Below are 27,516 nucleotides of genomic sequence, written 5' to 3'. Positions count from 1 at the left end.
CCATGTTCTACAGTCACGAAAGTCAGTAGATTCACTTCTCATTCGGCTACGAGACGAGGACGAAGCAGTACTGACTCCTTCACCAGTCTTGACTAACCAGCAGTATGGTGTTGCCACCGTGTGGTAAGTGAACCTGGACGAACCTCAGTAAACCTTTCTGTGACTTCTAGGTGAGACAACTCAGCTAACGCAGCTCTACTCTCGCTCCAGGTTGGTTTCGACCTTTGGTCTCAGATCAAGCAACAGGAAGATCTCGCGCAAGGCAATCCAAGAAGTCAATGTCAGGAAAGCCTGCGAGACCATCCTCCAGCCGGGCGCACCCATTGCTTTGCGACTGCAGGGAAGTCTGCTATATGGCGTTTCTAGGGTCTTCTCCCAGCAGTGCTCCTATGTGCTCACCGACGCCGAGAAGATCCATATGCACATGAGATGCTTCTACAATGTCTTGGGAGGTACCGAGAATGCCCTTGATCCGCAAGCCGGAGAAGCAAAGTATGTGTACCCCCATTTTGCCCGTGACCAGATAAATGTGTCAAGCTAACCTCACATTCGCAGGCGCAACCAACTCATCCTCCCGGATGATCCAAACTTCGAGATCAACATGGGGCTCCCAGCCTTCCGCTTAGACGAGGATGGAAACCTGGCTTCCCTATTCCAGAGTCAGGCCTCATGCAAGACTTCGTCCCAGTTCTCCCCACTGGACAGATTCAATCTCACACCGGACGGAAGCGGCTCCTTTCTTCTTGGCCTTGATCTTCCTCAGTCTTCTCCTGCCGATCCGCTGTATTCTCAGCATTCTTCCTACTCCCTGGGGCCTCTTTCTCAACACAAGCCTGACGACGATATGATGGAGTTTGGCGAGCCCGAGGCCAACGCCGAGATCTTTGGCGATTGGGGAATCGAGATCGACGCTGACGGTAACGTGATGGCAACTGTCGACGAGCCTGAGCTGCCTGTTCTTCCCCGCCCCGAGGAAGAGCGAACTCGTGCCACACCCTTTGGCCAAGGTCATAATGGGTCGGAATTATCCTTTGACGACCAAGGTGACTTGCTCATGAGCGGAGGCACGGCCCCTCCGCCCGATGCCGATGAAGTTCCTGGCCTTGTCCCCGACCAAGTCGAGCAAGCTCAGGAAGACCAATTGATGGAAGAAGTCGAAGAAGCGCAAGCCATTGCGGAGGAGCCTGTGGTTGAGGCAGTCGCCACACCTGTGCAACGTCGTCAGCGCCGCCGTACTGTGCTGGTACCTGACCATGATACCAAAATCAGTCGCCACGAATTGAAGTCGTGGAGCACCGATTATCTTGCCAATGTCGAGCGGGCGAACAACGCTTCCGTACGCGCTGCAGCCATGAACCCAACTACTGCCAAGAAACACGCATATGAGCTCATATTTGGTCGTGGAGTTGGCCGTGTAGGCGCCCTTGAAAGCGGTCTTAACTCCGGAAACCATCGCAGCCATCCACTGGCAGCTCTGTTTTCCGGCGCCAATTTTGCTAGCGAGGCCTTGGGCATCGACATCGATGAGGAGGTTGAAGCCGAGGGAAGACGAAGCCGTCGACGCACCGCTCTCGAAGCCCTCGAGTTAGAGGAGGAAGATGCCGAGAGACGTGTACGTCGTCGCCTTAATGATGAGAACGGAGAAGAGCATCAAGCGCAAGCGCAGCAAAACGCCGAGCCGCAGACTGAGGCAGGCCGTGGCGGCTTGCCTACTGGAGGAGTGGAAGAAGACGCCGAGATTGGAAGAAGAGATGGCTCAGCACTGCCCGACATTCCCTCCGACGCTCCCTGGAACCGACCCTCTTCCCTCGTCCCAGGCTCATCGGCGAAAGGCGACAATCACCACCCCGGATCCAGCCGCCAAGTGAGCGCCAGTCCCCTCCACAGCCGCGGCATCCACTTGGCCCAACTCCCCCCTATCGATCGCTTCAGCGACGCAGGTTCCTACGCGCCCTTCTTGCACTCTGGCGGCGCCCCTGGTTTCTCATCCGACCCCATGATGCCGCCTGGAGAGGATGAACCGCAGCTTCCGCATTTGCCTGGCGGTCCTCAGGGTGGCCGTGACCTCTTGCGCCGTACTCCTTCCGGCGAAGCTGAAACGACTGCTACCCAGGCTGCGGCCGAAACCTCTCAAGTAATGCGCGACGCTCTAGACCGCGACGGCCATAACTTCCTGGCTTACGTCAATATGGTAGCCAAAGCCAGAGGGGAGACGCGGTCCCTCGGCGGCGGCGGTGCTCCACCCTCTTCTTCCCATGCCCACGGAGACGGAAACGACAGACTTCTCAGACAGTGGGTTGCCTTTGACGAGCTGTTGGATGAACCTAGAGACAGAACCCGACAGGTGGCGACTCAGGCTTTCTACAACGTTTTGGTCCTCGCGACCAAAGACGCGATCAAGGTGGAGCAGGACATGGAGGGCTTCCAGCCGTTTGGCGAAATTCGCGTGGGCGTTGAGGTGTCGGAGGCTGAGATGCTGGCTCTGATGGAGGAGGATGGTGACGAGTGAAGTGACTGATGCGGAGATTTGCGAAGAATGCACACTTATCGGCGCAATCGGTGCCAGTCTTGCGGTTCTTTTATTTCTTTTTATTTCTCGGTTCGGCTTGTCGGGTGGGTAGATGGGAAACGGGATGCAGTGCTTCCCTGCGCTGTGAGATCTTGATTGAGAGAAGGGCAGATGGGAGAACGTCTTAAATGGTTTCCTAAGCAATTATGCCTCTGGCAAGAACCATCTGGCGCATGCGGAAGACAGGATCACAGTTTCTGCGGAGGATATAGGGAGCTGATCTTCGGAGAAGTATGGGAAGGGGACAACGGACACGCTGGGGCTCACGTTGACAGAAGGCAAGCTTGTAATTTTGCAACTGAGCAATTTCACAACAAATCAGTTACAAGATAGGTAGCAGTGAGATGGATTGGCAATTGAATGATAGAAGTAAATTGAGATTAATCTTTTTCAAATATGTTACGGAATGTGGGGAGGGCGGTGCATAAGATAGTAAAGAGACCAGCCCTTACCATGGTCGTCACCAAGAATCATTCATAATCATCATCATCATCCACGGGTTCACGATCTGTGAAGACCATGTACTCTGCATCATCAACTGCATCGCCAACGACCTTCTTCCACGCCTCACGGACATGATTCAGCGATGCGTCGTCCATCAAGAGGGAAAGAGATGGGCCTGGCAGATCAAGAATCAACCCATCAAGTCGACTTTGCTTCACACCAGCAGCCTGCTCATAGTATAACTGATACAAGCACTGGGGGACTCGATCACAGTCCACAGCCAAAAGCAAGGATTCAAGAGAGCGACTCAAGATCTCCTTGGAGTTGGGAGTCGCCATTGTGGACAAGTATAGGACACCTGTTGGTTTCCAGTCAGCCATTTGTGCGTAGCAAGTTATGAATGATGCAAAAAGGGTGAACGGATGAGAGTACGATCAGAATGTCAGAGGTATTTATCGTCAACGCCGAGGCTTGGACAATGTAGATAAGTATTCAAAATGTGGATCATCATAGTACTCGAAATGTGTAAAATGAAGGGAGTAAAGAAATAAATAAAACTTACTCTGACCATTGGGACATTCGCCAGTGCCGCTCGAGTGAGCGAAAACATAGACTGGGTCAGTGTCTGCTTCGCCAGGTGTTGTTAGTGAGCCCGGAGGCAGAGCGACGACCGCAACGCAGGGAGTCGGCGCCCCGTCGACGGTAGACTCAAACAAGGTCTTGAGCGGAGAATCAACAACGGCCACTAGCCTGCTGATGCTCGGCTCGTCACCAACGCTTTCTTCTCCACGCACGAGCAACTTGGTTTTCACCTTGTCGCCGCTGGTCAGCTCGAGCTCGATCTCGTCAGTAGCAGTATCCATTGACTTGATACCAGCGCCAAGCATGTAAACAGCACCACCGACCGCACCGGCTCTACAGGCGACCTGGGCAATCTCGGAGATACCGCCCCATTTGGGATAGAGAGCAGCAAAGCCGGGGCCAAAGTGACCGATAGAGGTGAGATGGCGATGGACGATGAACAACCCATCCTTGGTATTGATCCGACCATCCAGCGAGAGCGTGAGGGTGATGATGTAGGTCTTGAGCTCGGTATCCATCTTGAAGTGCTCCTGTAAGAAGTCCACCAAGGGTTTATCGGCAAAAGGCTTCCAGGCATCTCTCTGCTCCGGACTGTCGTAGTCCAGCACAAACCGTAGAAACTTCATCAGCCCGCGCTTCGCCTTGGCCGATATAGCAGTGGTTGAAAAGACATCTTCGCGGGTAGAAGGGATGCGGACAAGGCTGGGTTGCTGTTCGGGGTCGATGGGTGCTTTGAAGATGTAGAACGATCCGACGGCGAGGAATTCCACCTGCCGGTACGCCCGGGAAGAAACCAATTGAGATAGCAGCTCCGAGCGGGCGTGGATCAACTGCGGTGCCAGTGCCAGCGAGTACGCTCTGGGGAAGGAAAGACCCACGACATCCGGCTTGGTGATGGACGCGGACCTGAAGAGGCCTTTGTCCTCGGTGGCCAGATGGTCAACCCAGGACTCAGCTTCTTGCAGGCTGAAAGCCGCTTCCGCCCCGCCATAGTAGTCGTTGGGGTCTATGTGCAAAATGTTCTTGCCCGATCGCGAGAGGGATCTTCAAGGCGGAGAACAGCTATGTCAGTCGGTCAGTTAGACAGGAGAACGATGAAAGCCGGATGAAGAAGAGCGAAAGAAAAGTTTGCTTACAGTGCAAGCAGAGACTGCTGCAGTCCGGTGCCGCAGATGACGACATCCCAAAGGGTATCGCCGATAGATCCCATCGCCATGACTAGGGACTCTGTGGTTCGCGGAACTGCCAGTCTGTTGAGAAGTAGTAAACTTGGGAAAAAGAACGAGGGTTGCAGCGGCAATTTTGAAATGAAGTTAAAGTTTGGTGCTTGCGGAGCCGGCAGTTCCTCGGACCGGTGTGGTTTTTTGAATCGGCCCCGCCAAAGCTTTCGTTTTTGTGGGTTTGTTGTTCGTCCCCCGCCTGACAAACGTGCAGGCGCACGGGCCACTGGCGAAGCTTCGAAGTGGTCAAAACTCGACGTCCATCCACCCCGAAATTTCCTTTTTCTCTCATCAACCACTCAACGAAGAGACGCGGTTGCTGCTGCTGCTCTGCAGCCCAACAGTATCGCGGGAGTCTTGGGGGACCTTTCATTAGGTTTCTCCGAAGTTGAGTGGCAGATTGATGCCACAAACAGCCCTTCTGTATCTCCTGCCTTAGAATCACCACATGTGAGGGCGGGTCGAACGATCGGCACATTTTTCCAACCATGCTATAAAATTGCAAATGTCTCTGACTGCTTTGCCAGCTCAACTCCGCGATACCAGGAGTTGTGAATAACTCTTCGACTTGGAAGCTCGCATCTTTGCGATCTTTATGCGCAGCGATGTTGTTGTCCGTCAAGTTATCTCGATCATACTATCATAATGGCTTCGTGCGATCATCATTATTAATCACAAGCTTGTAAAAGGTCGTAACGGCTGAAATCGAGACCGAACAGAGTGCCTTTACTGTAGGATGATCCGAATGGGTATCCATTTACATCGCATTACTCCTCGAGTACGGACAGGACAGGACAGACAGGATGGTTTTGAATGGCACAGTCGCCGTAGAATTGGTGGTGGTTTCATCCTCCTCCGGCCGCAACCACGGTTCATCCAAGATATGGGTATCTTCTCCGTACCCTCGGTCTGTATCTCATGTCCATTGACATGACCAAGCCGAGGTTCTCCGCCGAGATAACATCGATCCCTGATAGATCATCACTTCATGTCCATAGCCGGTGGTTAAAACCCCAGAGATCCTATGACTGCATGCAGACAAGGCCCATCACCCATCTATCCTGTCGCCGATCAACGTCCTCCTTATTATCATCCACATCCGCCTCGAGAGGACAGCCCATTTTCCGCCCATAGGCCTGCATCCAGCCATCAAACTCCCCATCCGTGAAAGAAAACTCAAACTCGTAGTCGTAGCTCCTTCATTACACCTTCTTCGTGTTACGAAGGGGTCTAAATATGATTACTGTTAGTGATCATGCATGTGGGAGGCGTAACCGCCTCATGTGTCAAAGCGTGAGATAAGAGATAGAACATACCCGCAACCTAGAGGAGTGGTCACGCCAAAGAAGCAGTCACCTGCATTCTTGGGTACAACTTGCTCAGGCTTGATGGGTGTGATGACTACACCGGCGCTGACGAGGGAGGCGCAAAGCGAGAGAAGGGCGGCGGCGAGGGTGGCTGGCTTCATGTTGACTTGTATGTTGGCTTGTGTCGTAGGAGGATAGTTTTGTTTCTCGGGACGAGTCGAGTTGCGGTGTCTTGTTGAGATGAGGTAATAGTGAATGTTCTGATCGGTAACGTATTTCGTCCGAACGATTGAAGTTCTTATCAAGCTTGAAGTTCAGACCAGCTGATGATATTATTAAACGGTAATAGAACTGAGTGAAGTTGTTGTGATTAACAAGTACCCGTGGTACGTATTAACAACCGTTCCGCGGTGACCTAACTTTGAGGACGAACGAGCGCGAAAAGGAAACAGAAAGGATGGGTCGCTAAAAACGGAACAAAGGGCGACGAGAGAAAATAAGATCTGATATGAAGCAAAACATAAAATGACTTGTATGAACCAGGCTGTGTCGCTTGGGCCTCGAAGCATCTCCTGACTGAAATTGGTAGTGGAAGGCCGTGGGAGGATGTTACCTTGACCACACGAGGCGTCGCATCTGAAACCCCGTGAGGGACGGGCGCTTAGCAGCCCCCTGACCACCTCGGCGTTTCACCATGACAGGGAACGCTATCCCTAAGACTTGGGAGAAAGGTAACTCATGCCGACGAACGAAATGGAAAGGGTAAAGGGAAAGGTGATGTTTGGTATCCGCTTGTATCTCTGTTAACGGGAAGACGACCTTATGGGCTCTCAACCTAACCTTACTCTGTTGTATCAGCTCACCATTAAGCAATCATTCCTAGGACAAACGAGTGGCCCATGCACCACAGTCATGAACACGTAGAGTAAGTGATAGTGATGTACAACTGACTTGTACTGACCAAATCTTCTAGAAAGGGGGCTAACCAGGACGTAATCCTTTGGGCCGTGTCCTGAGCCAGCAGCAAAAACGCCGTCTTCATCCTTTCTTCAACCCATTTAACGTACCCAAGAACGAACTTAATGCAGCGTTTAGCTCATTATCATCGAAAGATCGTAACAGCCTTGGCCCATGCCTGTCGTACGACTCATCAAAGCTAGGAAGCGACGAATATCAGACTGGAGCACTTAGCCGAGTACTCCTCTAATCCTCTGACCCCCGGGATCCAGTCTTTGTGAATAAAATGGACACCCTTTACCTGAGCCTCATCCTCCCTTTTCTTGTCGTTAATAATATCATTACCATCTTCGGAATTAATCGGGTATTACATATGGTGTACAGAAAATTTTCGTATGTTCCGGGTCTCTCAACGGCGTATGAGGCTCTCCAGTGGCATCGCTCGTGGAGATAGTTCGCCCAAGTTTAAAGATTTTGGTGTTGGGAAGACTATCGTTCCAGAAGACGAGATTGTTCGTTTGTCTTCAGCGTTACGAAAGGACCCTCTGTTATCAGAGAAGCTGACACTTTAGGCAGGGACGGGAGGAGCGGCGTCGGTGGCGCTGCCTTGTTGCATGCCCGGTGGCGGAGGCAGGAAGAGCGGGAGGTAGGTGACGGCGAGAGACATCACTAGGTATATGTTAGCGGACTCGCAAAGATGGGTTGCTTGTCCCGGTAAACGTACACGACATGCCCACGGAGAAGTATCCGGGTGTGCTGGTGCTCTTCTTGGTGTCTTCGCTCTCGCCGAGCCAGCTCTGGACGGCAAAGACGACAGCAGCCCTGAATTGTGATCCGCATCAGCAAACGGTCCACCAAGCCTTGCATTTGATTTTCACATCCATATAGATCGCGGGTAGCTTTGTTCGAAGCTCCCCATGGCTGTGCTAGGAGTTGCATAGAGTGTTTTGCGCGCGCGCATCCAACAGGTCGTAAAATGATAAAGGTCCAATTACCATCCAATGTAGCGGTTGCGCATGAAGATAGCAGCCATGGGCAATGTGGACGAGAGAGTCGACTGGAATTCGGGGGCGTCGGTCTTCGCGGCCGGTTCCTGATAGGGGATAACTATGCCATTGACTTGGGTCAGCTTGACGCTTCGCGACTTTGACACCGGACAAGATACAGTTGCGGAAACTGGAATGAGGAACTTACTCAGGTCCGCCCTACGCATATCCTTCTGGGAAGACATTTTGAATGAGTATAAACAATGGAAATTGAAGCCAGTCTCGGAACTTGTTGCGTGAGGTTGATGGTCGTCCGGACGGTGACGTTCGAAGCTGGGGCAGGTTGGAGACACCTCTCCCGGGGAAGCTCTGGACTTCCGTTTGCGGGACTCTGCCACGGCCGTCGCGTGCACGGTCCATCTACGGACCCCACATGTGGTCTTGGCAGGGAACTCGCGATGATTGCTGTTGTGGATGCTTCTGAAGACCCGGGGAATACATACCTGGATTGATTCACTTATACAGTACAACCGACGCATTCCGTACATTTAAAGCCTTATGTGCGACGTTGCGAGAGCCAAGCACTCCTCAAACTATAACTGGCTGGTGAACGAGTCAGAAAATTGCGCAGGTACGTGTCGTGGTGAGATTCCAACAGTCATAAACGTAGTGTGCTCTTGACATTTTCTTCTCTTCAACTTTCCGGGTATAACCATTCCTTTTTTCCTTTTACTTGTGTTACGCCGTAACCCCCAGAGCTCGCTCTGCCCGGTCCTTGTTTTGTTCGTGCATACCAAGTGTGCCCCCACGCGAGTTGAATCGTCATTGTAGATACATTGAAAACTGCGCGTCACATTCCCATTGCCCCTTGGGCCACTGTCTGTTTTCTTTACTTGGTTTTCTTCATGCCCTCAAGATACGCAACATCGCCTCCGGTCCGCAACTTGCCACCCTTCTCGATGACGGCCTCCTCCATTTGAAGCTGATATTTACTCATATGCTCCTGGTACTGAGGGATGAAGGAGCCCAAGATCCTGATGGCAAGAAGGGCGGCGTTGGTAGAGTTGTTGATGCCGACAGTAGCAGTGGGAACGCCCCTCTGTTGGCAGTTAGTAGTTGGACGGTAACATCGCTGGTAGGGTGGGGTTAAACTTACGGGCATCTGCACGATGCTCAAAAGACTGTCAAGTCCGTCGAGGTGTGTTGCCTTGACAGGGACACCAATGACAGGGAGCGGAGTCTCCGAGGAGATCATGCCAGGAAGATGAGCGGCTCCACCAGCAGCAGCAATAATGACCTTGATGCCCTTCTTCGCTGCCTCACCAGCAACCTTCATCATGTACTTGGGAGTACGATGGGCAGAGGTGATGTCCAGCGCATACGGGACCTTGAATTCCTTCAGGATATCAAGACCGGCCTTGAGGACGGGCAAGTCGGAGTCAGAGCCCATCGTGACCAGTACCAAGGGCTGATCCGAGTTATTTCCCTCCGCAGGGTTAGCTCCTCCGGAGTTCGTCTTGTTACTAGCCTTGGCCTCCTCCTGGGGACGAAGTTGCTCAGCAGAAGCAGCAAGACGCTCCTCTCTGATTTGATCGACCATGCTGATGAAAGGCTCAGCAGCCTTCTCAAGATCCTCGATTGAGGAGAATCCTGTCAGAGTGATATGGCCGATCTTGCGAGTAGGCTTGGACTCCTTGTTGTAGAGATGGAGGTAGACATCAAAATCATCTCCGTACGTCGTCCTGGCAAGACGAGCGAGCTTGTGGTGGGAGTTGGGGGCAGCACCACCCAGAATGTTCAGCATGATAGAGGATGAGACTCTAGGGGTGAGCTCATCGGGGATAGGCAAATTAAGGACGGAATAGAGCTGCGCCTTGTATTGGGACATGTAGGGAACGGCCTCAATGGTGTAGTGGCCCGAGTTGTGAGGGCGAGGCGCGACCTCGTTGATCATCAACGATCCTGAACGATATGTTAGCATGCTAGAGGTAGGTATTCAATAAAATTGTGACCAACCGCTGCTACTTACCGTCCTCGAGGAGGAACATTTCAACGGCAAAGACGCCCCTTCCCCACAAGGTGCTAATCACATCACAGGCCAGCTTCCTAGCCTGCTCACAGACATTGTCATCCACTCCCCTGGGCGGCATGAAGACTTTCGTGCAGATGCTGTCTTCATGGATGGTCTCAACGGCAGGGTAGGCGACGCATTTTCTCAGATTGCCTTCATCATCCTCAGTACGAATGACCATGACTGCAAGCTCCTTCACGAAAGGAGCCCACTTTTCCGCGTAGAGAGGAAGCTTGCCCAATGCCTCGATGGCAGGGGCGAAGTCCTCTTCACTGTTGACCTTGAAGTTTCCTCTTCCATCATAGCTTCCCTTCCTGGCCTTGAGCATGAAGGGAAAACCAAACTTGTCAGCAGCTTCCTGGAGGGACTTGAGAGCCGACTCGCCCGACTCAATAGCCATCTGATCAGCAATGGGAATTTTGGTTTTGCTGGTCCGGAAGTGTTCCTTCTGAAGATACTTGTCCTGAATGAGACGGATGGTTCTCCAGGAAGGATGGATAGGCGGCTTGTGAATAGCAACGGAGCCATCGGCGAGCTTGATCTCGACGCCATTCTTTTCGATATCCTCGAGAACCTCGGTTTCGACATGCTCGATTTCGACAGAAAGATAGTCGGAACGAGCAGCGAGCTCACGAATCTTGACCGGGTCCTTGAAAGAGCCAGTGACATGGCGGTTGGTGTTATGGGCCTGCTTAGCAGGGGAGTTCTTCTCGTCGAGAATGGCGATGTCGATGCCCAGAGGGTTTGCGGCCTCACAGAGCATACGACCCAATTGGCCGCCACCGAGAAGGCCAATGACCGGGTTGCTGCTTCCCATCTTGTCGGATTTTTGTCTGAGGCTCATCGGGATGAATTTGGCGTGAGCAGATGACTCTTGCTCAACCTAAGGAAAAAGCTGAAGAATGAGGCGCAAGTTAACAAGCTGAAGAAACCTGGAAGGAAGCGATGATCGGCCGCTGGGGGCTGCGCAAGAGTCATATAAGACAGGGGTCCTTGCGCCTTGTTAAAACCGTGAAACCGGGGCAACTGAAGGTGCTAGTGGGGTCTGATCAGTGGGGGAAGAAGCACCGATAGCGGGAAACTCTTAGGGTAGGGGTCACTTTCATGAACTTCCCCATCCGTTCCGACGTGTGGCTCTTCGATATTTCTTCCCGGTAATCAGGTGTTCAAGTTTGTTAGCCCAAAGAAAATCACTACCGTTGGGTGCCTCGCAAGACGTCACATCCAGCGATCTTGGATCGCCAAGTTATCTAGATTTCGGAATTCGTAAATCGTGGGCTTGTGAACGTCAATCAAGTCAACTGCCGTAGCGGCTATCAAAGCCTCAAACCCCCACTAGGAGAAAAAAAAACCAAAAAAAAGCGGGTGCTGATCGCCCAAACACCTTCACTTGCAACTGCACCTCTTCAACAGACCCTCCGGCGCATCCACGGAAGTCGCCCACTCTCACTCTATTTTTCCACTTGATATCAAGAGCTTGGGACTGTCATCAAGATGGAGGCCACCTCGGAAAGATCTAACCAGGATATCGTTCAGTAAGGCCTACCGACCCTTCTCTATTATTCCTGCAACAAGTGCTACGACTTAAAATTCCTCTTCCCTCCCTGTGCTCTAGCTGAGGAGACTATACATATCAGCCTGGCCGATTACTGCCTGTGCTTTGTACATAGACCATACCCTACAGGGACGAAATTGAATGCATTTAACTGACTTGTTCCCGTCTTGAGAAAGTCCGCTCAAGCTCTTTGACATTGCAAAGAGTGAAAAAAGATTTCTTTACACTTTGGCGCCTATGGTGAGGTATGGCAAGGCAAGTGGCCTCCTCCTCCTCTACCAACACCCATTTCCTGAGTTCCCATCACGAATATCACAATAATCTAACAAGCTGAACAGCTTGCCTTCCGTCAAACAGTACATGACTATGGCACAGATCTTTGCTGGACGCCCATGATTCTGGCCAAAGAGTTCAACAGGAACCGATTTGCCAGAGATAGTGATCTCACTATCTCCACAAACGGACCGCAACCTCCAACAGTGGTACAATTTGGTGCCAACGATCCCAAAGAGTTAGCCCGAGCGTCTACCCTCGTAGCTCCTTACGCCGGCGGCGTGGATCTGAACTGTGGATGCCCTCAGTCATGGGCATGCGCTGAGACGCTTGGTGCCGCGCTGATGGAAAAGCGAGAACTGGTGCGGGACATGGTCATTGAGACTCGAGAGTATCTGAGACGAGATGGATGGGGTGTTGGGAAGGAGAGGGATGTTGATAACCCCAAGGGAAGGAGCGTCAGCGTCAAGATCCGTGTTCACAAAGACTTGAGGTAAGTGACACACGGTGCATACTTATGGTCTCGGGGATAGGTGGCAGAAATCAGCTAACTACTAGACCCCCATGCAACAGAAAAACGATGGACTTCATCACCACCGTTCTCGGCCCCTCGCAAGACCGCCACATCGACTGGCTTACTATTCACCCTCGCACCCGCCAAACCCCGTCCAGCACACCCATCAACGTCGAAGCGCTCGAGATCCTCACCACCAACTTCGGCGACAAAGTCCCCATTCTCCTCTCAGGCGACGTCTTCACCCTCAACTCTCTCCCCTTCACCTCCCCTTTGCTAGACCCAGCCAACACACCCACCCTCACCAGCAAGTCCATCACCACCGATAATGTTGAGAAAAAGAAAACACCACAATCCCCTCTGCTTAACCTCCCCAAACTCTCCGGGCTAATGTCCGCCCGCGCCATCCTCGCCAACCCGGCCCTCTACGCCGGCTACGACGCATGCCCGTGGGAGGCCGTGGAGACGTTCATGAGCCACCTGGCACGGGCGCCGCTGCCCTTCAAGCTTGTGCAGCACCACCTCAGCGAGATGTGTGCGCCGGGCATGGGACCGAACAAGAATGCCCTGCTAAGCAAGCCGGAGCGCAACGCCATGCTGAGTTGCACGAATATGGTTGACTTGGTGGATTTCTTGGATGAGAAGGCGAGGGAGAAGGGGTATGGAGATGAGTTTGGGTTGAGGAGGGTGGTGTGAGTTGTGTCAACGAGCCAGGTTGGCTTTGAAAGAGTTCAGTTGTTTATGTTTGGAAGATGGCAATCCCTGGATAGAACAAGGCATCGATGGGGATTGAGCCATGGTTAATGTGTGAAGTCCTGTTGATCCATAGCTTCATGTTTACCGATGGGCTCAAACGAGGCCCCCAGCTGCTTGTAGCCTGATATGGAGGTGATAAAACCTACCTCTCTCACCTTTGCCGGAATTAAACTTGTTAGCGCGGTGATTTGCAAGTGGCAAGAACTCTAATTTGCGTACAAAGATTGGCGAGTTTGACCACTTCTGAATCCTTGAATACTGAATGTAAAGTGGTGGTGCCACACTAATAAGTTTAAAGCCGGCAGAGGTGTACTGTGTATATAATTTACAGGATATCATACAACTTAACACCGTCCTGATCTGTCGCCATACTACTGCTTGATCAAACGACCCCCGTTACACCCACGAGCCAGGGGAAGTTTGACCAAAGAATACCCAATGCATTTTCCATGCTCGCCAACCAATTCATTCCATGTAATTGCAAGAGCGCCTCCTGTAGCCCCCCACCGCTGACGCCTGAAACCGCCGACTACCCTATAAGCCAAAGTAATAAACCCGAATTTGGAGCAGCAACTGCAAGATCTGGCGGAGGCGGGCAGAAGATTCCCAATCTGCAACGCTAATTCCCGTTGATTTCTCCTTCATCCTCATCGCTCGTAACCGTCCGCGCCCGCTTATTCTCCGGTTCACCCTCTGCCGCCGGATCGGACACGGAGCTCTTACGCTTCGCGCCGGGGGGCGACTGTAGTCTGCTATCGTTCGGCCTTCGTTCATGTATTGCCAGATTGTTGGCGGCTTCTTTTAGTAACGCGTCGGAATCCCCTCTGTGCGAAATGGACGACACCGGCGCCTGCACCGTCCTTGCATCAAGTCCCGAAGTAGCGCTGTCCGGTTCGCTCTTGATAACGGAAGCTGACTTTGCCTCTGAAGAGCCCTTCGTCGCTGAACCGTTCTGGGCCTCCGAAGCCGATATCCCGCCTTCCTGCTTGATATGCTGTGGCTGCGACCTCTCCTCATACTCCTCCAGTGTGCCATTGGTGTTGCCGTTATCACGATGGCGGCCACTGGAGCTTCTAGGGCTCTGTGTACTGCGGTCTGTCTCCATCGGAGTACCATCGCCCTCCTGCTGACTAGATGCCGTTCCAAGTCTACGCCTAGTACTCTCGAGGTTGAAGGTGGGAGACGGAGACATCCTGTTATCCTGTTTCCTCAATGGGTTCTCCTTATAGAACTCCGTAATGACATCCATAGCCATGCACACCTTGCCCTCGTCCCCCTTAAGGTATTTCCACCATGCCTCGCCGTCGAAATCGTCTACTTTCTCCTTGAGGATGGAAGCGGCGAAAAAGATGGCACTGATGGCGATGTCGCGCGCATTGAGTAGCAAGGGCAGGACTGTGAGGCACAAGTCGTTGCAATAAGTCCAAGCGGCGTTACGGAAGGCCTTGTTGCGAACCAGATGCTGCTTCTGCTTGGAGAGATCTTGCTGCGGTTGACTGCTTTCTTGTTGCTGCAGAGGAATGTCCTGCTCTAGCATGTTAAGAAACTCGTATAGTGGGTGGTATGGAATTCCGACCATGAGATCAAATGTCAACTGCTCCAGCATCACTTCCTCGTAGTTAAGAATACTGTCGCGCCACCGCCAATATTCCTTACTTTGTTCGTCGATGATTAGCTTCGTATTTTTCTGGGCGACTTTTGCGACCGCAATGATCAAATCTTTTGTTTTACGGCAATTTTCTTCTGTCTTATTCGCGAGAAAGAGCGCTGTAGCAGCGATATTCTGCATATATGAAATGGGTTAGTTGATGTTGCGCATCCTCAAAACTGAATGACCACATCCGGGTTGCTGAACACGACTTCCAACACGGGCGCCATAAAAATTGGTTAGAGGACATGAAAAGACATACGTAGTGATGAATGCCACCCTTCTCTTCCACCATGCTTCTTCGCATGTAAAAGCGGTGGAAGAACACGCCGGCAACCCACAATGTGATTTGCGGGAGGTCAAGCATGATGCCAGCCTGAAAAATAAAGTTGACGCCTTTGGCCCTTCGTAGGCGCTCTTCCGACACAGAGAGTCCATCTATGATGCTGGGTGTGCTCGCTACTTCGTCGGGCGTAAAGTACCACTGATCGGGACGCGCAACCGGTAGTTTTTGGGGGCTCGACGGTGGGCGTACTGTTGCCGGTGACGCTACGCTCTTAGTCGAGTGTGGCCGGGGAGGTGACGTCCGGGTCGAGTGTGAAGGTGGCGATGGCACGGCAGGGGGCACATCGCGTCTTCTCACCGGCGATTTTGACAAACGATTGTCAACCGGCGGCGGAGGCTTTGCGGGGAGCCCGAGCGATGGTGGCTGGTAGCCCTCCCGCGGAGGACGATATGACATGATGTAATGTGGTGGTTGACGTTCTGGCTGGTTCCCAAATAAGCGAATCCTCCCCGTGTCGCCCTTCAGACAGCTTTGAGCGGGTTGATGCGCATGGGGACTTGAGCTGCCCGGATGCTGTGAGTTGAGGGTATTGTGAATGACGTCTCTCGCGTGAATACCGGCTGGGGATAAAACCACTTGAAAATGCAGAAATGCGAGAAAACGAAGAAGTCAAAAGTTCGAAAACGGACCAACTCTACAAGTTCCCGGTGATGGCGTCTGCTGCCATTGTTTTATCGCCCTTTATCAGAAAGCCAAGCTTCGCACGATGGACCGTGCGTCACCATTTCCCAGGGTGCCAGGGTGACTTTACCAGCGTCAACCAACGCGAGCGGCAGGTGTCCCGCCCAACCCTGCCCGCGTCACTGCAGAAAAGAAGGGAGAAGGAATCTCAACAGGCCCACTTTCGCGGTCAGGTGACCCCCCCTATCCTTACCGGGTCAGTGAAACGCAACCACAAGGCAACTCAGACGCATGTATCAAAGGCAGCTTGTTATGGGCACCCAGTTGTGGTTGTTGATCTACAAAATTGAGACGGCTTCTATGCAATCTATCTGCCGATACTGTCTCTCGTGGAGCGGTAAGCCAAGCCCTGGCCTGTCGCTTGCTGAACGCCCTCCTTGGTGTGTTGCTCCTATGTAAGAGGCAACGACAAGATTCTTGTCGCGTACAGATTGATGTCTGCTCAGGAATCATACAAGCTCCTGGAGTCGTTTCTTCCCCAAAGTTTGACCGTCCGGTCATGGCCACCGCTTACAATCCATTTTCCATCCCGGCTAACGTCAACACTCGCAACAGGCCCTGTGTGGCCGCTGAGAGACTGAACCAAGGCCCAGTCGTCAGCGGAAAATATGTTCACCTTGTGGTCAAAGCCTGCCGACACCATAAAGGTGCCAGATTTCTTGGGAATTTGCATTCCCTTTTCATCTTCGCCAGGAGGCACTCCTTCCAACGGGTCATCCAAACCCTTAAACCACCGCACGTCGGCCACTGCACTTGTATGGGCACCAATGCCTCCAATTCTTTCCACTTTTCTAACATCCCAGCATTTGATCCAACCATCAGCAGACGCCGTGAGCACCCTGTAACCGTCCGAGCCCCAGTCCAAACCATAAATAGGCTTGATATGGCCGTCCTGATGCCCATCTAGAATCATGGCAGTCCGTCCTGTCCGCAGATCCCAGATTCTTCCAATACTGTCCAAACCCGCACTAGCGAGTAGCGATCCGTCACTGTTATAACTGACAGCGTAAACACCGCGAGAGTGACCTTCCTGGAGAAGGAGCTCGGTGCCGGTTTCAACATCCCACATCCTCCACGAGGTGTCTTCTGAGGCAGAAGCCAAATACTTGCCCGACGGATGGAACTCTACACGACATACTCGTTGCGAGTGTCCTGAAAGAGTTCTCAAAGGGGTGTCTTGGTTCAAAGACCAGAGATGGATCTGGCCTTCCGCTCCTCCAGAAGCGAGATTGACTGTGTCGGGAGAAACATTGCGCTCAGGCAGTGTAGCTCCAGGCATCCAGCATAGGCCGCTGACTTTGTTGGTGTGGCCCCTCAAAGTCTTCCTTGGCTCAAGGGTTGGGATTTCGATGAGTTTAACCTGTCCGCCCCAATTGCCAGTCGCGACCATGTTTCCATCAGGCGAGATCCTTGTCATGCTGATGTGCCGCTCTCCTGCCGTTTGACTGCCTTGCAATTCAAATCCATGAAGCTTCTCCTTGATCTCTTTTCGGTGTTTGACATGTGTCCGCAGTGGGATGGTGGACTCCTTTTTCTGGAACTCGATGCGCTTCTTGGCTCTCGGGATTGAGTAGTGAGCGATGTCGATGCGGGCCTGGAGCAGTTCCGGGCTTCCAGTAGTGTAAAATTCCTCCTCTTGGTCGCCGGCTTCATCTTCCTCGTTTTCGGCGTCCCGCATCTCCACATCGGCACTTTCCTGGCCTCCCTTCTCGGCTTGTTGTGTCATGAGTTCTCGTAATCTGTCGCGTCTGTCTGCCGGACCCTCGCCGAAGAGGGTGACAGGCTCGCCCATCTCTCGCAATTTGGCTCGTACCCGGCCATCGTCGGTAGGAACAGCAATCGAGGCCGCTAATCGTTTTCGTTCGAACTGTGAAAGAAGAACGGAGGCCTTCTCTGGGGCAATACCAGCCCCAGCACCGGGGATGTCGTAGTCGCGATCGAGGGCTAACACGCAAATCAGTCATGGGTTGGAAGCCATACAAGAAGTGTTTTGAGGACTTACGGACGGAGTCTAGATCCATACCTCCGCGATCCTGCTTCAGGGGGGGTCAGTCCGGGCTCTGTTTGCAATGTTGAGCAGGTGCCTTCAATGTTGCGAGGGGCGCAAATAGAGCATGGTCTTACCTCAGGCTCGGCCTCCTCCACGTAGGCTCTACGCGCCGGATGCATAGTGCTAAACTTTCGGTGTTTGGTCGCTTGCTAAATCTTCTGGACACTTGAACGCAAGTAAAGTCAGGTGATTCGAATCCGGCTTGTGGTTGCTAAAGGACCGTTTGATGTGCGGGCTCGGTGTTTTGGTTGCTGTCGTGAAATAGCAGGTGATGCAATCACAGGGAAGTCTACAATGTTGGCGCCGTTGCTGTTGCGGGAGCTCCACTAAAATTTCCGGCGCATCTTCGACCCTAACCCTCAACAAGCTGTCCCACCTGAATGCGCTCATCTCACTCAGTCCTAGCACCACGGGCACCTCGTCTTAGAGTGAACCAACGAATCGCCCTGAAGCTTTCACCGATCATTCAAGAGGTACGTAAAATTTCAACGTTTTATGTGATATGTGATAGATTCCTTGTTGGTATCAAAATTCGTTAAACCCACTTCGCACACGGTAGGTTTGGTCCGAGGTGACATGGAAGTGCGATCACAAATGGTGCGACCAGTTCCCCCTTCCCAGCCCGTCGACCAATGCGGTTTAATGACCGCCAATCAAGCCCCGGCTGTTCGGATTCCCCAGACTTGTCAAAACTGAAGATCAGGGTCGGCATCCAGCGGCCTTGGTACACTACACTACCTATACACACATGACACCTGCCGTGCGGTATTGGAGGTTCATTTCTGGACATGGAGATCAACATGGGGCCATTCCAGGTTGAAAGCTAGGTAGTGTAGAAAAAGCCTGGAAAATGGCCGATGGTGCATTCCCTTTTATGCGGGTGAGACACATGTCTCTCACCCGATTTTCACGTGCTCTCGCCAATTCCTCCTGGGACATGGAACGCCCGCCAATTCCTCCTTTTCCTTTAAGTTCACCAGACCAATCCAGCTGGCCTTTCCGCCCTTTCAGGTGCTCGCCTGCCCGGCCTGCCCGGCCTGCCCAGACCGTGACGCATGATGTGAATACATTTCTCTTTATCGTGGTTGGCTCAATGGAGGGATATTTGGGTGAGGCGGACGCGGCCCCCTGCCCGGCTAGTGCATTCCAGTCCCTAGGGGTACTAAATTGTACATAGGTAATACCCAAGGTAACAAACCCGGTCCAGGCCCATTCTAATTCACTGCAGGTGCAGAGTCCGGGCTCCATTTTATTTTAACTTCTGCTTCCCACAACTCCATTTCATTGTCGCCATAGTCGACCTCTTTCTTCGCACGCTCCCCCAGCTACAACTCTCTTCTTTTTTTTTCTCTTTTCTGTTTTTTCCTCTTTCTCTCTCTCTCTTCTTGACAGTAAAAATCACATCTTATCGAGACTTTTCACCCTCAATGCATATCGAGAAGACCGTCGACGACAATTCCACTTCCTTCTTCAAGTACCAGATGCGTGCGATTCCAAGCCATCAAGGACCCAGTTTGACCACCGAACACCGCGCCGACGCTCAGCGACGCAGAGGCGAGCCTTGAAAACGAAGGCCGACAGAGGCTTTGAGGGATCGTATCTGTCAAGCTATAACGAGAGCTATCTAGTCTACCGATTATAGTCCATCATACCGACACGACACCATCCTACTGCTGGCCCATCAACGACTACGACCAAGATGTTCAGATCTCCAGCGACTCCCGCACTCAAGACGGTACGTGGCTTCCACAGCACCCCGGCTGCATCCGGCGATGAGGATTCCGACTGCTGTCTCTCGCCCGACCCTCGCAAGGGATTGGCAACCAAGAGCAGCAGAAGTACGCTCATGGTGGACGATGTAGTCAGTGCCAATTGCAGCCCGTCTTTGAGGCCCGTTGTCTCGCCTGCCATGAGCGGAATCAGCATGCTACGGATGCACCAGGATATTCAGGCCCTCAGCCTCGACACTGCTGCCTCTTCACGTGCTAGTTCCATGACGTCGAAGCTTGGTCGCCGTGTTCTTTCTGGCGGTCCGGCCCGCCAAACCGGCTACAAGCGCAGCAACAGCAGCGGCACCAGTTCTGGGGATGAGACAGCATCCGTGGCCACCGAGAGCTACGAAATCAACTTGGAGCACGATTTTGCCGTCGATGGGAACCTCAGCACTACAATTGGTTCTACCGAAGCCGTGGAGATTGGCTCTGACGGTGGCGTTGCCCGCTCGCACAAGATGACCGCGGACGACTTTGAGTCCCTGCGATGCCTGGGCAAGGGAACGTATGGTACTGTTCTACTGGTAAAGCAACGTACCACTGGCCGTCTCTTTGCGCAGAAGCAGTTCAAGAAAGCATCTCTCGTCGTGCACAAGAAGCTGGTTGAGCAGACCAAGACGGAACTCCAGATTCTGGAAAGCGTCAATCGCCACCCTTTTGTGGTTAAGCTCTTCTACGCCTTTCAGGATCAGGAAAAGTTGTATCTCATTCTTGAATACGGCCAAGGCGGTGAGCTCTTCACCCACCTGAACACCGAAAAGATGTTCTCGGAGTCGACGGCAGCCTTTTACATGGCGGAGATGGTTCTTGCCCTGTCCCATCTTCATACCACCCTGGGGGTCGTCTATCGAGACCTCAAGCCCGAGAACTGCCTTCTCGACTCCGAGGGCCACCTTCTTTTGACCGACTTTGGCCTTTCCAAGGTCGCGATTGAGTCTGAGGAGTGCAACTCGATGCTTGGTACCGTGGAATACATGGCTCCCGAGGTTATCCAGGGCAAGAAATACGGCCGCTCGGTGGATTGGTGGTCTCTCGGTGCCCTTGGCTTCGACCTGATGACGGGCAATCCTCCGTTCCGTGGAGGGAACAATGCCAAGATCCAGGAGAATATTGTAAAGCAGAAGCTCATCATGCCCTACTTCCTGACTGCGGAGGCCAAGGACCTGCTGACGCGGTTGCTGCGCAAGGATCCCGCCAAGCGTTTAGGCTCAAACATGCCCAAGGACTTGGACACCATCAAGAAGCACCGGTTCTTCCGCAAGATCGACTGGAAGAAGCTTGCGGCTCGTGAACTCGAGCCTCCTATCCAGCCCATGATTACGGATCCAGAGCTTGCGGAGAACTTTGCGCCCGAGTTCACAGAGTTGAGCCTCAGTCCAGTTGTCAGTCGCTTGGAGGAGCGATATGCGGCCGCCGCTGCCAAGGATGATCTCTTTGGAGGATTCAGCTTTGTTGCATCGAACAGCCTCTTGGATGGTGATGGCTTTGGAATGCGTGTCGGGACCAACATGCTCTAAACTTGGCGGTGAGAGTGAGCCAAGAGGAGGACACTGAAGATCATTTTCATTCTGTTAGTTTGACTGGGTTTGGGGGAGTTAAGGACAATACAGGAAAAGTGCTATTCAGCTGGTGCGCCATGATTTATGGCAAAGGCACCAGCGCAGCGTGGATAATGATAAGGGTAACGGATCACAGCAATACAGTACTCTAAAATCAGTCGGTTCTCAGCTCGTTTCTTTCATTTCTCGTTTCTTTCGTGTTCGGCGGTTGGATATTACATTCAGTTATGGACGAAGACAAATTAGATAGCTCAGGCAATTGACTCGCGCACTTTATGCTATTAAACAAAAGAATGATCGGCAAAGACAGGAACATATTCCAATGGCAAATGTTTTTGAAAACCAAAATTATCGTTTCAATGGACGCGCGTCCTCTCAATATGCCTGTCACTCATCCATCGTCAAACCTCCTTCACGATTCACCAAATGCAACAGATCAACCACGCATGTTACTCAGCCACCACCAACACCATCATCTGCACTCATGCACATCAGCACCACAGCTCTTGACCGATACCTAGCTTCTTGTCCAACCGACACACCTCGAGACGCCTCGACAAGCCTTGAAGCCTCAGGGACAAATCGGCCACGAGCCCGAAACCGAAAAGGCCGCGCGGCTTATCGGGTTTTCTAATGCTTGGTTATCTTAGCAGCTCCTGTTCTGCTCTCGGGGCTTCCCCTTCGAAAGTCCGATCCGGTTCCTAATGCCAACCATTGAAAGTGCGAAGAACGTATGTATGTGGGGGGCATATGTGAAGATATCAAGGATTTCTACCTCACTACACGTAGTTGGCAATTGGACATGAATGAATGATCGACAGGGATGTCACCGTCACTGCACTAGTGTAGCAATACTTACCTAACCTTGACTCTTCTGCATATGTATGTAGCGTAGGTATTTTGTTGAATCAACCGTCATTCAGATGTCTGTCTGCCTGTCCTGGAACCTAAGAAGGTGGTACTTTACACCACGCTAGAGTTGTTTATAGTTGTTACATATGCATTTCAGCCCTGTAGAGCTACCTCTAGTGTGCCCTGCCGTTCGAGCCTGCATAGCCGAGCTGACGGGCATTGGTGTTCATGGTGGGACTTGGGTGAAGTTAAGGATGCAGATCAAGTCGGCTAGGAATAATGTAGTTTCAAGTTGTCAACCCATATATTTTTGGTTTCTTTACCTTTTATTCCTGGGGCTTTGTGGAGAGTTCCTTCCCCTCGATGCCTTTGTTCGTTTCCTTTACTTTTCTACCTCTTCTTTGTTTTTTCTCTCTCATCTTTTTGGAGCAGCAAGCCGAATGCTCAACACAGAAAGAAGCGAGCAGATACAAATTCGGAAAACTTTTAATATAAAAAGGTATACCGTAATATGAATTACACGTACATAGCATCCAAATCAGGAATCATCAAGCAGACGCTTTCTATCTACAGCTAGAGACAGTCCTTAATAGTGTTGTATGCAACCACGTCAGCTGTAGGTGCGGCCCGGTATAATACGGATTTCTTTCCGATGGTGCGGCTGTGCCTGTGCCGTGATTGTGAGTAACCAAGTACCTGAATAGAGACGCCAGGACCATTGGATGGGTCAGGCAGGTCTAATGTTTTCTCTTTTGAGGTGACATCTGGGAGAACCAACGTACCGTACAACCTCGAGTTTTGAAACACAATGGTTTTTGTGTAGCAAGCAGTCTTCAGCGTTTGTGACTCGGGTACACGAGGAAATCAGACCCTTTCTGGTATTGCCTGCTGCTCAAATTTCAACATATACCAAGTATGCCAAGGTAAGGCATGCAGAGACGTACAAGGAGTAAGAGAAACCGTGGAATCACAATCCTATTACAGGACCCAAGGTCCCAAGATTTCCTCGAGGACGGACTCCGCCAAGTGCGATAAACCGATGCATTCGCGCTCCAGCCATGGCTTGGATGGCTTGAGAAGTTTATGCAGCTGGCGTTCGTCGGTTCGCGAGCTCGCAAGTCAGCCGTCAGTCATCAGCATGTGCAACGCCCTGCATTCCACAAAGTCTTCTGCAGACAAACCTCCACCCAAAATATGTAGTGGTGGCCAAGGTATGTACATTGGATTTGATGTGGGCCAAGGGATGAAAGAAACTTGGGTCGGCATCTGCTGCTGGCTGACAAGCTACATGCGTAGAGGTATCTTTGTGTGGCCGTGCCATGTTTAAGACCAGATTCACATACAGCTGAAGTAGGTATATGGATGTGTATCTGCCCCTCCCCTCGCGCCTGCCATTGTCTCAAGACTTCAACGAAGTGCCAGCTTTTGTTCGAGTTGATCTTCATCCAAACATTCATTTCATCGAGCCAACCCAACTCTTTCTGTTGCCCAGGGACGCTACTTCATATATTCATTCCTACAACATTGTTGAATCATTTGTAGACTCGGTCTCTATATACTATCAACTTGGACGTGATAACTTATACTCAGCGACAATTGACCTGAATCATGAAGGCCCCTAAGATGTCGCTGTTAGCCTCAGGGCTAATTGGTAGGTCCAATCTCAGCATCATGACATATTCTCACGCACAAACAGTCTGATACTCATGGACGAACAAACTTCTGCAGCCAGCATTGTGGTCCACGCTACCACACCAAAGTACTGCGCCAGCGGTGCCGACAATGTCTGTTTTCGTTTTGGCATCCCTCAATCATCCGCCGACTCGGGATCCGGCAACATATATTTTCAAATCCAAGCGCCGTCGACATACTCATGGGTAGCTCTCGGCACGGGCGATCAAATGAAGGGGTCCAACATGTTCGTGATGTACCAAGATGGGTCGGGTAACCTGACATTATCACCCCGCCTTGGCACCGGGCATTCGATGCCAGAGGAGGACACCAGTTCTTCGGCGGCAGCCTTGGGTCTGCTTGCGGGCAGCGGAGTGACAAATGGCGTCATGGTTGCAAACGTCGTCTGCCCAAACTGTGAAACTTGGAACGGAGGCTCGCTCAGCCTGACGGACACTGCGTCGAAATGGATTGCTGCGTGGAAGTCGGGACCATCTCTGGCGACTACGAGCAAGAGTGCAAGTATCAGTCAGCATGATGACCATGACCAGTTCCAACTCGATCTCACCAAGGCGACTGTTTCTTCCGACAGTAACCCCTTCCTCGAGGCAGACATCGAAGACCCGGAAACCGGAGGCGGAGGTGGCAGCAACGGCGGAGGCGGCAGCGACGATCCTGGAGATGTTGTAGGACCTGGCAATCCATTCGCGCCTGTTGTTGGCGGTAGGCGCAGGGATGCGGCTTTGGTTGCACACTCTGGCATCATGACGGCCACCTTTGCGGCTCTTTATCCCTTGGGTTCGATGCTCATGCCACTGGCCGGAAGCTGGATTGCCCACGCCGTTTGGCAGACCGTTGCCTTCCTCATGATGTGGATTGGCTTCGGCCTCGGTATTCATGTTGCGCAAGAAAGGAATATGGTATGTAAAGCGCTTGCTCTTGCTTGTTCTTGAACCGCACACAAGGGTGAATAACAGCTGCTGACAATTCGCAAAAAGCTCTTCAACAACACACACACCAAGCTCGGGACAGCCATTGTATTCCTCCTTCTTGTCCAGCCAGTACTCGGAATCATGCACCACAAATACTTCGTGAAGTACCGCGAACGCGGTGCGGTCAGTTATGCTCACATCTGGTGGGGTCGTATTCTCCTGATTCTTGCTGTCGTCAACGGTGGTCTTGGCCTCAAACTCACCGATGCCAGCAACTCGGCCGTCATTGCTTATTGCATTGTTGCAGCCGTCTGTTTTGGTATCTACGCCATTATCAAGTCATGGGCAGTCGTCCGCCGCGGCCGTCAGGGTGGTGCTCATTTCCGGAAAAGTGACAACTTCACTCATCAACAGCGATATCCAGTTGGTCGGCAACCTTACAGGCCAAGGAACCGGGTATAGGGAAGGGAAGAAGTCGTGTGAAAGCGGCAAGCATGGCTATGCTGGTTTGGAAATGAACAGTTGAAGATAGTCAGCGGTAGTTTCCCGTGTTGGCTTGAGGGCATACGATGGTTTGAGAGATACCAATTATAGACAGGAGGCTTGTGTTTAACAAGAGATGTGATGATACGGTGATCTGATGTTGATCCATTACTGAATAGTAGTGACGGTCTTGGTTGGCGCTGGCTAGACGTGGTTAAAGCTGTACATTGAAAACATATCAACAACCAGGGAAACGTTGTGTAATTGTAAAGTAATGAAACACAAGCTTGGGTTGAGCTAGATCAGTCATGACAAGAACACAGTGGAAGCCGACTTTGAACCAACCTCATGTCAGACTAAAGAGTGGAAACTGGGGATGTCCCCACTCACCACCCTGGCTTCTCCTCATCAACCGCAAAACCATGAGGTCCTACCATGGGCATTTGATGTTGGAAATCGGAGCACCAGTGTTCATTATATCGATGCTGTGAGAATCTCATATGACCACTTCCTCCATTTAACGTTTTCGTAGATTCCACGCTTTTCAGTCGTGGTAATTGCCTGTGGTCAATGACTGATATCACGTGACAGCATCGGCGTTTGGTACACCTGCCATGGCCCAAGTGGGAGGGGTGAAAGAACGTCCGTGCACGCCGGACCCGAGAACCTCCAATGGATGTCCAACCGGGATATTTTGAAAAGTCTCGCAAGCAACGACCTCCACCGTGACCTTCAGTTCGCTACCTCTCCTCGCAGCGTCACGCATCTCGCCCAGCACATTCAAAATGCTTTCCCGGACTTCGGTACGTCTTCTTTACTGGGCGACTGCCGCAATCGATGCCGGGTCGCAGCTCGGAATCGAAACACCAAGGCTGGCCGACAGCGACAGCAATCGGAATCGGACAATGAGCTAATCAACGCACAGAGCGCCCGCCAGGCCGTCGCGGCCGTTGCCCGCCTTGCCCGCCCCCAGATGAGGACCTTCATCGCGCCCACCGTTTCGCGGAGAGGTACGTCCCTTTCTCTCTTGTCTCCAAACCACTTTACACCCTCGGATCGACGGATAGGTTGGATAGCTCCGGGCATGGACGACGACTAGCGTATGATACGGTTCCGACTCCTCGATGGCGACTTTACGAACACCTTCCGGGATAGCTCGGTTACGACATCCGACTAGCTTATGTGAAACGACGACAACAACACCCTCTACCTCGATCCCTTGGTCGATGTATGTCGATCAATGTTGGCAATTCGATTATACAAGCAGTCACTGTTTTAAAATACGACCCGCGATCCTGTTCTCTTCCATCTGTCATCGATTTCCTCCCGCCTGCCTCGCCGCACGTCGCCCGACAGCTCATCCAACCTCCCAATGCCCCAATATAATTCAGCCGACGTGTCCCATCTATCCATTTACCCGCCCGTCCCTTATTGCGGATACTGGTTCTGACATCATTTGCCCGTGTTCTTCTATCTAGCCGACTTCGTCCAGGAGCTCTACCTCAAGGAGCTCAAGGCGTACAAGCCCACCCCCATCAAGGAGTCCGATGCTGTTGGCCAGGTTGCCACCTTCAACCTCCCCAAGCCCCCCAAGTCCCCCGAGGAAGCCGACCTCGCCTCCAGCCTGAAGGAGTACGAGAACATGGCCGTCGAGGTCGAAGGCCAGGAGGGTGCCGATGCCGCTGCCCCCGCCGCCGTTGTCGAGGACTGGCTCGTTGAGGAGGAGGAGGAGGAGGGTGCCCACCACTAAGCGACTCGTCTCATCTCGTTCGGTACTCATCCAGTCACTTCGCTCCCGATCATCTAATCCAGACATCGTTTGAACCCAGTCTTCCCGAAATAGACCCAAATCCGAGATTTTGAGAAGGAAAGGAGAGAACGGAAAAAAAGTCTACGAAAAAGATGGAAACAGATGTTGCGATCGACCGATACCTCCCAGCCAGCCAGTGTCTTGATATATTCCATGCGCGGATCATCCCATCGTTTCCAGCCTCTCCTTCCTCAGCTCTCCATTTAATGCCAACTACCGACACGACATGGGCTTGATGATGGTTTGATGGTGGTGTGCGCATGTTTCACATGGCGCTTCCATGACTGGAGAGGAATCTCTTGCCCATTACTGGTTGAATGAAGCCAGCTCCGTGTGTTTGTAGAGAAGTAAAATTACGTGTATAATTTTCCAATCTACAGTATAAGCAGTCATGAGCTGTAGGACTGACGAGTACAGTACATGTTTTCTAACATCCTATGAGTCAACCTCAGACCAATGCAATAAACAACCAGGACGC

General features: G+C 52.1%; 12 protein-coding genes across 12 annotated transcripts; 6 read left to right on the top strand and 6 right to left on the bottom strand.

Annotated features, from left to right (window-relative positions):
• Positions 1-2: 2 nt before the first annotated feature.
• Positions 3-2,509, top strand: NEUTE1DRAFT_51557 (uncharacterized protein; the record flags this gene model as incomplete). Its single annotated transcript, XM_009856895.1, has 4 exons — positions 3-21; positions 87-123; positions 211-492; positions 556-2,509. The coding sequence occupies 4 exons, from the start codon at positions 3-5 to the stop codon at positions 2,507-2,509; spliced, it is 2,292 nt and encodes a 763-aa protein (XP_009855197.1).
• A 409-nt stretch (positions 2,510-2,918) lies between these two features.
• Positions 2,919-4,811, bottom strand: NEUTE1DRAFT_150134 (uncharacterized protein; the record flags this gene model as incomplete). Its single annotated transcript, XM_009857961.1, has 3 exons — positions 2,919-3,371; positions 3,576-4,639; positions 4,732-4,811. The coding sequence occupies 3 exons, from the start codon at positions 4,809-4,811 to the stop codon at positions 3,040-3,042; spliced, it is 1,476 nt and encodes a 491-aa protein (XP_009856263.1).
• Positions 4,812-5,521: 710 nt separating this feature from the next.
• On the bottom strand, positions 5,522-6,571 carry NEUTE1DRAFT_91142 (uncharacterized protein; the record flags this gene model as incomplete). Its single annotated transcript, XM_009857960.1, has 2 exons — positions 5,522-5,951; positions 6,128-6,571. 2 exons carry the CDS (start codon positions 6,281-6,283, stop codon positions 5,838-5,840), a joined length of 270 nt encoding a protein of 89 aa, XP_009856262.1.
• Positions 6,572-7,046: 475 nt separating this feature from the next.
• NEUTE1DRAFT_91141 (uncharacterized protein) lies at positions 7,047-8,353 on the bottom strand (the record flags this gene model as incomplete). Its single annotated transcript, XM_009857959.1, has 4 exons — positions 7,047-7,748; positions 7,804-7,901; positions 8,075-8,186; positions 8,274-8,353. 4 exons carry the CDS (start codon positions 8,308-8,310, stop codon positions 7,648-7,650), a joined length of 348 nt encoding a protein of 115 aa, XP_009856261.1.
• Positions 8,354-8,718: 365 nt separating this feature from the next.
• NEUTE1DRAFT_72443 (uncharacterized protein) lies at positions 8,719-10,959 on the bottom strand (the record flags this gene model as incomplete). The annotated part of the gene is made up of 3 exons (XM_009857958.1): positions 8,719-9,164; positions 9,222-10,027; positions 10,095-10,959. The coding sequence occupies 3 exons, from the start codon at positions 10,951-10,953 to the stop codon at positions 8,955-8,957; spliced, it is 1,875 nt and encodes a 624-aa protein (XP_009856260.1).
• Positions 10,960-11,630: 671 nt separating this feature from the next.
• Positions 11,631-13,351, top strand: NEUTE1DRAFT_126097 (uncharacterized protein; the record flags this gene model as incomplete). Its single annotated transcript, XM_009857957.1, has 3 exons — positions 11,631-11,671; positions 12,110-12,457; positions 12,538-13,351. The coding sequence occupies 3 exons, from the start codon at positions 11,631-11,633 to the stop codon at positions 13,172-13,174; spliced, it is 1,026 nt and encodes a 341-aa protein (XP_009856259.1).
• Positions 13,352-13,615: 264 nt separating this feature from the next.
• Positions 13,616-15,295, bottom strand: NEUTE1DRAFT_91132 (uncharacterized protein; the record flags this gene model as incomplete). The annotated part of the gene is made up of 2 exons (XM_009857956.1): positions 13,616-15,017; positions 15,145-15,295. 2 exons carry the CDS (start codon positions 15,247-15,249, stop codon positions 13,854-13,856), a joined length of 1,269 nt encoding a protein of 422 aa, XP_009856258.1.
• An 863-nt stretch (positions 15,296-16,158) lies between these two features.
• Positions 16,159-18,192, bottom strand: NEUTE1DRAFT_72434 (uncharacterized protein; the record flags this gene model as incomplete). Its single annotated transcript, XM_009857955.1, has 3 exons — positions 16,159-17,853; positions 17,912-17,945; positions 18,034-18,192. The coding sequence occupies 3 exons, from the start codon at positions 18,076-18,078 to the stop codon at positions 16,352-16,354; spliced, it is 1,581 nt and encodes a 526-aa protein (XP_009856257.1).
• Positions 18,193-19,287: 1,095 nt separating this feature from the next.
• Positions 19,288-19,564, top strand: NEUTE1DRAFT_91126 (uncharacterized protein; the record flags this gene model as incomplete). The annotated part of the gene is made up of 1 exon (XM_009857954.1): positions 19,288-19,564. A coding segment is annotated over one exon (275 nt), but the record flags the coding sequence as incomplete, so codon positions are not given.
• Positions 19,560-21,579, top strand: NEUTE1DRAFT_133237 (serine/threonine-protein kinase psk1; the record flags this gene model as incomplete). The annotated part of the gene is made up of 1 exon (XM_009857953.1): positions 19,560-21,579. One exon carries the CDS (start codon positions 19,659-19,661, stop codon positions 21,246-21,248), a length of 1,590 nt encoding a protein of 529 aa, XP_009856255.1.
• Positions 21,580-23,280: 1,701 nt separating this feature from the next.
• On the top strand, positions 23,281-25,416 carry NEUTE1DRAFT_91120 (uncharacterized protein; the record flags this gene model as incomplete). The annotated part of the gene is made up of 3 exons (XM_009857952.1): positions 23,281-23,357; positions 23,839-24,733; positions 24,872-25,416. The coding sequence occupies 3 exons, from the start codon at positions 23,281-23,283 to the stop codon at positions 25,205-25,207; spliced, it is 1,308 nt and encodes a 435-aa protein (XP_009856254.1).
• Positions 25,417-25,951: 535 nt separating this feature from the next.
• NEUTE1DRAFT_96785 (uncharacterized protein) lies at positions 25,952-27,154 on the top strand (the record flags this gene model as incomplete). The annotated part of the gene is made up of 3 exons (XM_009857951.1): positions 25,952-26,031; positions 26,154-26,238; positions 26,707-27,154. 3 exons carry the CDS (start codon positions 26,014-26,016, stop codon positions 26,976-26,978), a joined length of 375 nt encoding a protein of 124 aa, XP_009856253.1.
• Positions 27,155-27,516: the final 362 nt, after the last annotated feature.

This window comes from Neurospora tetrasperma (assembly GCF_000213175.1).
Source record: "Neurospora tetrasperma FGSC 2508 unplaced genomic scaffold NEUTE1scaffold_81, whole genome shotgun sequence".
In the NCBI taxonomy this organism is placed as follows: domain Eukaryota; kingdom Fungi; phylum Ascomycota; class Sordariomycetes; order Sordariales; family Sordariaceae; genus Neurospora; species Neurospora tetrasperma.
The sequence above is the reverse complement of the archived record's forward strand: the minus strand, read 5'-3'. Positions and strand labels throughout refer to the sequence as shown.